Source organism: Aotus nancymaae, unplaced genomic scaffold (genome assembly GCF_030222135.1).
Source record: "Aotus nancymaae isolate 86718 unplaced genomic scaffold, 86718_ANA_hifiasm-v0.15.2.pri h1tg000046l, whole genome shotgun sequence".
NCBI classification, from domain to species: domain Eukaryota; kingdom Metazoa; phylum Chordata; class Mammalia; order Primates; family Aotidae; genus Aotus; species Aotus nancymaae.
Genome location: NW_026988460.1, coordinates 8,293,286 through 8,305,400, shown reverse-complemented (window position 1 = coordinate 8,305,400; position 12,115 = coordinate 8,293,286). Strand labels below are relative to the sequence as shown.

Sequence of the window (12,115 nt, the reverse complement as noted above, 5' to 3'; positions counted from 1 at the left end):
TGGTAAAGTGTCAAACCAAGCATGAGACCTTTCCGAACCTGGGGCTCAGGTTGCACTCCCATGAAGTCACCTGTCCTGACCTTTGCCAGCTTGAGGTTTTTAAAGCTCTGGATATTTTGTTATAGGCTAAAAAGCATCACTAAAAAACCATTAAAGAAAAGAAATCTGTTTCATCAACACCTTGATGGCTGTTTAAGGGGAATCTATGAGCTGCCGAGGAAGCAGATCTGTAAGCCTGGGTAGTTGACCCAGTTACACAAAACGTATCTGCTACAGCCTAATGCTATGACCACAAAGCATTGAAGCACTTTTTCCAGTCAGCTATAATTGAATTTGACCTTTCCCATTTATTAAGTCATTGTTTCTTAACTCTGGGGAGCCATTTAAGAAGTTTAAGATTGGTATCTATGCTACTAGGGTACCATTAAGTAAATTCCCTGCCATAATTTTTGTTCTTTAGGGAAATTTCAGAAAGCAATAATATATTATATTTTCAGTTTGACTAGCAATGTCAAAATTGAATACATAATTCAAAGCCTCCCATTTTGTGTAACGTAAAAGACTTCATGATTTTCTTGGAACTGCTCTGTAGGTGGTAACCTAGGAATCAGCAAATCCAAAGTTCTTAAATGTTTATTAATATTGCATGTTTGTCCCAAGTTAGTTCAGATTTTTTAAAGCTCTGGATATTTTGTTATAGGCTAAAAAGGATCACTAAGAAACTCATTAAATAAAAAAATCTGTTTCATCAACAACTTGATTGTTGTTAAATAGGAGTCTGAGCTGCATAGACTAAATTTTATTTAATTGAAATCACTAGAAGAGCTGGTTCAAAATGGAGCAAAAGAAAGTTTTATTTAAGAAAAGGCAATTCCAAAGGAAATGTTGAAACCATTAACTTTATATTGTGGATTTGTAGGTGTGATGGGTGAATATGAACCTAAAATAGAAGTTCAGTTTCCAGAAACTCTTCCAGCAGCTAAAGGTTCGACTGTGAAATTGGAATGTTTTGCCCTTGGAAAGTAAGTTTTATAACATTTACTCCTATGTGCTGAAATATTAGATTGCTATAAGAAATCAGGGTGGATTTTGAAAAACTCTTCTTTTTTTATTTTCTAAAATTTACTTTCATTTTGAGGCAAAGGAAAAATAAAATGCAGGGGAAATGTATGTATAAAATTTAGTTTGAAACTTTAATATTTAAAGTCGATTTGGAGAAAATTACTCTGCCTGTCTAATTTCATAAAATAAATTGATGGTTTTTTTTTTTGTTCATTTGCTATAATCTAATACAGTGGATCTGTATTAGGCTTTTTTTCTCAAAATAATGAATTGACTAAAGAAAAATGCAAATTATTTTATTAAAATATTAAAGAGTTAAATCTTTTTATCAGGTTTATATAATTGACCAAGGAACATGGTTTTCTGCATTTAAAACCCTGTGCCTTCTGTTCAATTTTGAAAACTTTATTTTCTCAAGTTGAAAAGGATTCTAGACAAAAGCAGACAACTTGACAATTTTCTTCTTAGTCCCATACCTCAGATTAATTGGAGAAGGAGTGATGGACTGCCATTTTCCAGCAAAATTAAATTAAGGAAGTTCAATGGTGTCCTTGAAATCCCCAACTTCCAACAGGAAGATGCAGGTTCCTATGAATGCATTGCTGAGAATTCACGAGGAAAAAATGTTGCCAGAGGGCGTCTCACTTACTATGGTGAGCATCTACTTTGGGCAAATTGGAGTGTTAGTTTTTATTTTCTAATCTATAAAATATTGCTGTTGTTGAAGGGTGAGATATCATAGCAGAATCTCAGTGTTCAACTTGTTGGTTAAACGTTTTGTTCAACATTTTGTTAAGTGATGATAAACATTTATCCTAGAAGGAATTCAAAATAAGGAAATTTTTGTAATGAAGTTGGAGACATAATACATTTGTTTTGCATTTTAAAATGATTCATGCAATGATGAAATATTTTATATTTTTTTCCTAAGAATAACATCTCACACACTTAAACACATTAGAGAGAGATCTCTTTTCTGTCTTCTCTAGAAAACAAGTTTTATATCTTTCTTTGTTACCTCTACTAAACAGAAAAAAATAAAAAACTGCCTATTGGGAAAAGTTTCAATTACTGTATTGAACAAACCACACAAACTCTGCCTCATGTTGAGTTCTTCAGTGTTCTTCTATCCCTTCCAATATGTATCTGTACTCTGTTTGTTGCCTTTAATTTGTAATCACTTTTATTTGATGTACTGCTCAATTTGGGTACAGAAACAATAATAATGTTACTTTTATGTAGTCTCTCTGTAGGAAAATTAGACTGTCTTTTATTTTGGAATTTGTTTTCAAACCTCTTCTTTTAAGAAAACTAGGTTTTTGGTTGAAAACATGACTTAGAATAAATATATAATTTTACAAAATGGACTTGTAAAATATATGGAGATGTATATAGTCAGCTCAGTGAATATATATTTGCGGTTTAATTATTAGAAACATTGTTAAACTGTTGGGAATTGACCACTCTTGTAAAAGGCAAATTTCATTATACTCTATGTATTTTAGAAACTGGAAATTGAAACATTTTGCAATACATACTTGGATAGCATATGTGCATGTTGCAAAGAAGAAAAGTTTGCAAAGGCAAATATTAAAATTCTGTGTCTTTTGACCCCCTGACTTGAAAAGTATGGAGTCTACCAGTGCATTACCTCTGGCAGGATTAATACTTGTTATTATATTGTAAGATTTTAGGATCTGTCAGAAACAAAATGGAGACATGGTTTAGTAGCATGAGTCATTCTGTTTTGTAACTTTCCCATCTTGTTGCACGATTCGTTTGGAATGCATAGCACACAAGTTACCCAGGTTTCTAAGTCTTGGAGTTCCTAGGATTCCAAGGAAATGGAGGTGAGGGAGGAAGTACTTAACCCGTGTGGCTGTACAGCTCTAAGGTCTTGACAAAGCAAGTAATCTTTTCTCATACTCTAGCTTGTTTCCTTCTTTCTACTCAACCACTGCCTCATCCAGGATAACCAGTGACCATTATGGGAACACACAGAATATTCCAACTGTATTAATGTTTCAGTAAATATGTTTTTAGTTCTATGTAACAGAAACCCTGTATAAATAATAAGCAGTTGTATGCTTCATATGATGAGGAAATCCAAAGCCAAATTGTCATTTAATTACCTTATCATCAGGCCATGGCCCAGTTTCTTTGTGATTTCTTTCTCTGCCCTTGTCTATTTTTTGTTTTCCTTTTTCTGCATGTTAGTTTCCATTATGATCACAAAATCGCTGCCAGCAGTGACTAGCAAAGCAGCTATTATTCATCCTTTCTTTTTCCAAAGCATCTAGAAGTCCCCTCCCCAAACCTCACTGGCTATATGTTCATTCCTAAACCAAATACTGGCAAGGAGAAATTGGACTAGACAATTAAGAGTTTCACTTTGTAACAGAGAATAATGTCACTTTTCTATAGACAATTTAAGGTGATGGAAGATTGGATCAATGAATGAAAAATTGGGGTTATTTTAGGAATAAAGAAGAGAGGAAATGAATGCACAATAGAAAACTAACAGTGTCTGCTATATTTAGTAAAAGAGGTAGACTGTTGCTGTAGTCCCTTGTATAGGTAATATGATACATACCTGAAAAATAAATCAGAAATTAATGGCATAAAGCATTTCATGAAAGTTGCCTTACAATTTCAGTTTAACATTAGTATATTAAGTAGATGCCATGCAGTTCTCTGGTTATCTGCTCTAATATTTCATGTGAAAAATACTCTATAGAATATTTGCATCTCTTATGATAGAATAAGAGAAGAAATCACAATTGATGTGGCAGTTAATAATTTCGGGATTTTTTAGTCCAGCAAATTATCCTCCCATTTGGAGAAGAAGAGTATTACTATGGGAAGCTTTTGGGTTTTTTTTTTTTTTTTTTAGAAATTCGGGCCTCGATCAGAGGTTGATGTGTGAGTTTATTCACGGTCATGTTCTATCTCAGGCTGATCATTCCTGAAAAAAGAAGAAAATATGTTTTAATATAGAGAGAATTGATTTAGTACTGAACTATACTTCATCCTGGGCAAGTAGTATGTATATATATTGCATATATATATGTGTGTGTGTGTGTATATATATATGGCATATGTATATATAGTGTCTGTGTGTGTATATATATACACACACACACACACACACACACACACACACTACTCTCCTTCTCAAGCCATGTAATTTTTGCCCATTTTTGGTATACTAAGTCAATTATGTTTCTTCAATTTCCATACCTAACCTTTCATACTACCTAGAAACTCTGGTAAATATATGTGTTTCCCAGAAATCTTTCTAGTCAACAGATTATATATATATACTACTTGCCCAGTAGTGTGTGTGTGTGTGTGTGTATATACACACACACATATACATACATACACACACACAAAAATAAAACTTAGACCTGTACATTTTCTATAAAAGCTAAATAGCCAATTTTAATTTCAATTTCATTTATAAAAATGCAATTTTATGAGCTAGAAATGGAAAGACAAATCTTCCCATGGTTGCAATTAAATAGAAATAGATAAACTGTTTCTCCATATGGAGGATGCAAATGTGAATCCCACAGTACACATCACATGCATAATGCAATGTGAAACCAGTAAGACGTCTCACCTCCCAGTTTTGCATTTAAAACACAAGCTGAGACTTGGCTGGATATACTGTGGTATAGTAAGTGACTTTCATTGTAAGTGGTACAATGCTTTCATCTGTAAAAAGAATTTTCCAAATACCCTCTAAAGCATTAAAGCATAAGTTGAAAATGATAAATCCACTTGATCGAACTGATTTGCATACATAATTTAAAGTTGCATCAGTTACTTCTTTTTTCTGGCAAAAAATCACATGATTCAAGTTGAACCAACTTATCCATCTTTTTCTGCTTTGATTTTAATTCACTCAGAAGTTCCTAAGATGCTCACTGATTTGTATTTAATTAAGTTATTTCTAACTTGTAGAAAATATCTTTTTGTCAGCTATAGACGTTTCTCTTCTATGAATGTTAATTTTTAGTTCATAATTAAGAGCAATGTGTGCTGTCATTCACTTATTAAGTTATCATCAGTTGTGATCTCATGAATCAAAAATACACTTGGAAAACAAAATCGGTTTCTGTACCTGTGTTACTGTGTACTAATAGATATCTAAAGAATATAATAAAGTGCTCAGAATTTTGAAAATAGAGAAAGCATAATTAATTTGCCTTAGGAAACAACAGATTGCAACATTCATCCTCAAATGTAGAAACGTTTCATATATCCAGTGAGTAGATACTTAGTGAGCTAAATATAATTCTAGCCTCTGTTCTCACTTTAATCTCTTACTCACAGTCATGTTCATTTGTATTAATCCAGATAAGATAATAAAATAATAAATATATTTTATTTGCTGGGTGTTTTAAATTTCTTTTCTTCGCCTTCTTTTTCTTTCACTGAAGCAAAGCCGCATTGGGTTCAACTCATAAAGGATGTGGAAATAGCCGTGGAGGACAATCTTTATTGGGAATGCAGGGCGAGTGGCAAGCCCAAGCCCTCCTACCGATGGCTGAAAAATGGAGCAGCCCTAGTGCTAGAGGTAAAGGAACATGGATCTAAAATAGATTTAGATGCCTGGTAAATCCACCCTTTCCTCACTTTCTGTTCAGTAAATGCTTTCTTTAGTACCCAGTACCAAAATAAACTGTTGAGTTTGCACACTTTTCATTGCTTCTAAGCAGTGGTACAGGAGGAAAAAATATCAAATCAAGTACCCATTCTGCCAGTGAGAAGAGCTTTTCAGCATCGCATTTCACTGGGAAGAAGTCATGGTGTGAATTTAGTCTGTAAAATAATCTACTGTTTTTTGGTATTGAAATTAGAGGAGGCCTTACTTTAATCAAATTTAGGATGTAATTTCCTTTTCCTGTTTGACAACTCCGTATGGCCTTTGGAGAATGAATGTGTCTATTACTTGGTTACCTTGTTACCTAAGCACTTATTTTCTCCATCACTCTCCTTCTCAAGCCATGTAATTTTTGCGCTTTTTGTTGTATACTAAGTCAATTATGTTTCTTCAATTTCTATACCTAACCTTTCATATTACCTAGAAACTCTGGTAAATATATGTGTTTCCCAGAAACCTTTCTAGTCCACAGATTTTATAGTATTTTTAACTTGCATGATTTGAAAAAAACTTAGTGAAAACATTTCCAACTGACGGGATAAAAATCAACCTCATGGTACATTTTTTAAAGTCATGGTTCATTTTTAAGAAAATTTAACTGTAGGAAAAAGTGAAATGGTTGCATATTTTACCTCTTGCTTTGTTATCTGTATTGTAATCTACTTTTGGACTGAAGGATATTAATTCATATTTCTAATATGTAGCTATTATGTAAATTAGTCTTTCACATTTAAAATAAGGGAAAAGTAAAATTTCAGGCCAGCCTGTCTAATATTCTCAGAAAAATGCAGGAAGTTTGTGTATGAGTGAAATGATAGTCAGTTCACTTTTATTCTAAAATGTTACATTTGTTTATATGCAAAACATTTTTGTTATCATCTAGGAGAGAATACAAATAGAAAATGGTGCCCTTACAATATCAAACCTAAGTGTGACTGATTCTGGCATGTTCCAGTGCATAGCAGAAAACAAACATGGGCTCGTCTATTCCAGTGCTGAGCTCAAAGTTGTTGGTAAGACTGACTTTCTCTGTTCATCTCTTAATGTTTTTTTCTTAAATCCTTCATTGTTTCTAGTAGCAGTAATATTTACTTTTCGTATTAGGTTCCTACATCTAATAATATCTACAATATTACAACATGATCATTCAGTTTCTAATCATGGCATACCTTTTAACACTTTCTAAGGAAAAATGGCGATTATGGCCAGAATTAGGGACCAAGGGTTAAGTAAATCAACAGTAGGAAGGAAGCATTGGCCTAAGATATTCTTATCCACCTCCAATATTACCAACTAAGCAAAGCCTTTTAAGAGAATAAGTGATTTTGGTGTTCTCTGTTCCCAGTCCATAATAGCAAATACCAAAATTTGAATCAATCATGTTTGATTCAAAAGGAGTTACTTTTATCTTTAGTGGCTGTGCTAGAAGCATGACACATTGGACATATTGAGGCTTTCATTATCCAAACCTCCACTGCTTGAAATTGTAGTTGATCTTCCTCTCGTTTTAGGTATAGGAGAAAAGGAAAATGTTTTATTATGTTTAAAGCAATTGTCCAGAAGAACATTTACATTGCAAATGATTGAAAATCTAACCAAAATGCCATGGCATAGTGTAGCATAGCATAAATGAATGGAAGGAAAGGAGGGAGGAAGGAAGGAGGAACCGGAGGGCTTGCTCATCAGTCTATCTTATTAAAATAGAGAATTTAGATTTCAGCATAGTTTGGTCCAACGTTCAAATATCATCACCATTATCAGGCTCTATATGATGTTTCGCAACAAAACAAATGTATTACCACAGTCATTCCAGTGGAAGAAAGATGGCTGTCTTGCCTGCTCGATGAGAAGTCAAAGTGCTGCATGTCATTGGCCCCATATAGCCTGATTTGGATTGATACTTGTTCCTGAAGCAATCCATGAGGTCAGCAAGTTATAAGGTCCTGCATGATTTAAGTCAGTGTTTCTCAACCAGGGACAATTTTACCCTGAGGGAAATTTAGAAATGTTTGGAGATATTTTTGGTTGGTGTGGGGAGGTAGAGGACTGGTGTGTGATATTAGCATCTTGTGGGCGAAGGACAGAGAGGCTGCTAAATATCCCACAGTGCACAAAATAACTTCTCCCAACAAATAATTATCCAGGCCAAAATGTTATATGTCAAGGGTGAGAAACCCTGCTTTAATGGGAAGTAGCTCTCTCATCTCTGGTGCCTGGAGTTAGAAATGCATCATCTGTACCAGGAGGACTGATGCCTGGATGGATGGTCAGATGAAATCTGGCTGCTGTTATCCATGACAGAGAAGTAGCATATTATGACAAAAAGAGGGTGGGGTTTGCATGTAAGTCTTAACTTGACAGACCGCAATTCTGTTATAATAAATTAACCTGATGAGCCATACTTTATCCATCTTTAAAATGGATATATATCTACTCAATGTGCTGTGTGGGATTGTTGTGTATGAAAAAATACGAGATGTGTAAACAAAAGATTGTATTCAAATATAAACAAGGTTTTTGTTTTAACAAAAATCACTCTTTTAGGATCTTAATGTTTGTTTGTTTGTTTTTGTATTTTTGAGACAGGGTTTCGCTCTGTCGCCAGGCTAGAATGCAGTGGCATGATCTCGGCTCACTGCAACCTCCGCCTCCTGGGTTCAGGTGATTCTCCTGCCCCAGCCTCTCAAGTAGCTGGAACTACAGGCATGCACCACCACACCCAGCTAATTTTTTTTTAAATATACTTTTAGTAAAGACAGAGTTTCACTATGTTGGCCAGGATGATCTCGATCTCTTGACCTTGTGATCCACCCGCCTCAGCCTCCCAAAGTGCTGGGATTACAGGCATGAGCCACCGTGCCAGGCCAGGATCTTAATTTTAAGGCCAACAACCTCTGGATACCATGTTTTCTTTACCACAATCACATACATAGTTACATAATATGATTCACTCTAAGATCTCCACTAATCAAATAAATTATATTCACTGAGATTTGCCATTTGACAATGCATTAGCTATTTGGGAAATGTGCCAGGTTTTTAACATTTTTCACATTTGCAGTAAAAGGAAGAGTGATTTTTTTTTAATTAACGTATTATTTTATTCAAATGATACAGTATTATGTATCTTAAATATTCAGGTGTTGTTTCAGGATTAATATCCCATGAATTATTAGCAACTGTAATATTTTCTACCCATTACTATATTTCATGTAATATAGCATTTAAAATAATATGTGCATAATATTATTTTTCCCCAGTTTGGAAGTTCACCCTAACAATATGAACATTTTATCATAGAACTTGATACATGCATATGTATCAGAATATTAATTCAGTGCTTAGCCGCTGTTCTCAAAGCCTTTGCTGAGCTTTGTTGAGTGCCAGGTACTGTACCAAGTGCTGTGTCCTAAAGGTTAGCAAGAGAGACAACGCTGTTCCTGTCTTTATGGAACTAACTTTTAAAAACATTCTATACTGAATGTTTTCCTTTCATTTAATAAACACATGATTGAGCTACTTTAAATCTTCACCATAAACTAAAAATTTCTGTATTAAGTAAATATCTCATGAATTAGACTTGCTAGAAAATATAATAGCATGAATTATCCTGTGTGTGGCACACAGTAAGTCAGGTAAATCAAGCACTGACACCCTGAATGTAAAGCAGACTTTTAAAACGGACCTTTGAAATGGACATGAAATTTTTTAAATGATTCCACTTCTCCTCTCCTTTCTTGCTTTTCAGCTTCTGCTCCGGATTTTTCAAAGAATCCAATGAAGAAGTTGGTTCAGGTGCAGGTGGGCAGTTTGGTCAGCTTGGATTGTAAACCCAGAGCCTCCCCAAGGGCACGCTCTTTCTGGAAGAAGGGGGATATGAACGTGCAGGAGCATGAAAGGTATTCTGATGTCCAGAAAGGTGGTCATTTATTTTCCTCTCACTTTTCACATTGATGTCAAAGTAGGTTTTAAATATAAAATAAAACAAAATAGCATTTCAGTAGCATGTGAGATTTTTAAGAACTAAAATAGTAGTATTTTTGTTCTTTAATACCTTTCTAAGAGTATTCAGTTTTTTGAAATCAAAACATAGAAAATATATCTAAGTTCTTCCAACATAGAATACTTTCTTTTAACAAGAATTTTCTTCCTGAATCCCTGGGAAGACTCAACCAGAATGATGAAGGAATGTTAGTCCCACATGCAGGCCCACATCCCAGGACAAAGAAGAGAAGGTGATAATATGACAGCACATGCCAAAAAAATATAAATATTGCTGTAATTTTGTACTCAAATAATATAACACTACTTAGTTTAAGCAAAGGCTTCCCTGGTTTCAAGGTTTAATTATAACATTGAGATGAAGAAGCAGGATGGGCTTAGTGAAAAGCACAAATTCTGGAGCTAGACAACCTGAATTCAAATCTTCATTTTTTCCTTTACATGCTCAATGCTGTAACCTAATCTTTCTGTGCCTCATTCCCTTATTTGTTAGTGGGAATGGTAGTAGTTCGTGCCTAATGTCAAGAATTGTTATGTGGATGAAGTACATTAATATTAATAAAGTACTTAGGTAAACACCTGCCAGAAAAATAAGCATAGGTTTCGGCTATTACTAATGCTTATCTATTATAAATTTACTGTTTATTTGTTTATTACTACAATTGTTTATTTATTGCCAGGAATTATGCTCAGAGCTTATGATAAGCAGAATAATTGGCCCCAAAGCATCCCTCTCCTTGTCCTGGAAACCTGTTACTATGTTATATTACATGGCAAAAGGTAATTAAATTTGAAGGTAGAATTAAAGATGGAACTAAAATCATATCAGTTGACTTTAAAATAAGGAGATTGTCCTGGAGTATCTGGGTAGGCCCAAAGTAATCACCTGAGCCCTTAAGAGAGGAAGAGGAAGGCAGAAGGATTGGTCAGAGAGCTGTGATAATCACCGAAGAGGTAGGACAGACCTGAAGCCTGAAAGAGACCCTAATGATCATTGCTGGCTTTGAAGATGGGGAAAGGGGCCAGCAGGAAAGGAAATAGAGACCGAAGTTCCTTGACCCCAAGAGGCCGAATTCGACCAGCAACTTGAATGATCACAAAATGATTCCAGATTCAGAAGGAACACAGCACTTCTGAATCTTGATTTTAGCCCAGTGAGACCTATACTGGACTTCTGACTTCCAGAACTGTAAGAGAACAAATTTATGTTATTTTAGGTAATCAGGTTTGTGGTCATACGTGAATTGTCACCTTTAAATATTTCTGCAGCTAATGAGAAAACAGAAATCTGATGGAATTAATTTGCCGGAAGTCACATAGCCAGGATCAGGAGCCATTCTGTTTGACTCTAGGACATAACCACTAAGCTTTATCAGTGCCACATTTTGTACAGGGAGCCCAGAATCTTTGAGGTGGTCTCAGTCATTGAAGTCATAGAGTCCAAATTATTACTTTGGAAATGAAAGAAAACAAACAAACAATAAAACCTTAGGCCAAGAAATGTGGATTTGCTTTTCTAAAATCACAGTGTCAGATTGCACATGACCAGGTTGAACAGCTTTTAGATTATAGGCCCAAAGGTATTTAGACTAGTTGGTTACAACAGCACAATCTGCAGTTCCTCCAGTATTTAACCAAAGATACCTTCATTAAAAGGCAGTCACAGCAAGACAACAAGATAAAATTGTGAACTGAGTGGTTCGACACAATCCAACCAAATGCTAGGCTGCACAGAATAGATTTGTGGAACAGGAGGTTAATTAGTGATTTGGAGTATGATTTTGTAAACTAGTTTAAACAACTACAGGCTTGTAGCACAAACTGGTTAATTTTGGCTTTGCTGAAAGTTAACTCTTCATATGAAACTGCTGACATTTTTGTGTTCACAAATTTTTTAATTGATTCAATAATATACATGACTTAAACAGGGATTATTTCCCATGGACATCAATGGTTTGTGCAACACTAAATCAACTTATACTCACAGTAGTAAATATAGTAGGTAGAGGCTTTTAATCTTAATTTATAAAGGGGATAAAAGGATTAAGAAACTTAGCTAGAGATACATAAGGAGAGATTTATCCCCATATTGTATAGTGATGGTGCTGGAGAAAATATATAAGTTCTAGAATCTAACCTGGAATTTCTGATTTAGCCGCTTAATACTTTAACCTGTTCTTAATACAAACATAGATTTGTAGCACAAACTATTTAACTTTATGCTGGAAGTTAACTCTTTCTTTAGAACTGCTGACACTTTTGTGTTCAAAGATTTTTGAACACAAAACTTTAGTGTCATTAGATCAGCTATGTAATACCTCTGAAACTCCATTTCCACTTCCATAATACAGAGATTATATTTCCTTCCTGACATAGTCA

At 34.6% G+C, this 12,115-nt stretch overlaps 1 protein-coding gene across 2 annotated transcripts in view; it reads left to right on the top strand.

Moving 5' to 3' along the window:
- The window catches only part of CNTN3 (contactin 3), a 332,828-nt gene that overhangs the window by 228,757 nt on the left and 91,956 nt on the right, over positions 1-12,115 (top strand). For both annotated transcript variants that reach the window (XM_064361917.1, XM_012477072.2), the window contains 5 exons: positions 920-1,022; positions 1,531-1,715; positions 5,511-5,647; positions 6,618-6,747; positions 9,483-9,633. In XM_064361917.1, coding sequence (XP_064217987.1) covers positions 920-1,022; positions 1,531-1,715; positions 5,511-5,647; positions 6,618-6,747; positions 9,483-9,633 — 706 coding nt within the window. The remainder of the gene's footprint in view (positions 1-919; positions 1,023-1,530; positions 1,716-5,510; positions 5,648-6,617; positions 6,748-9,482; positions 9,634-12,115) is intronic.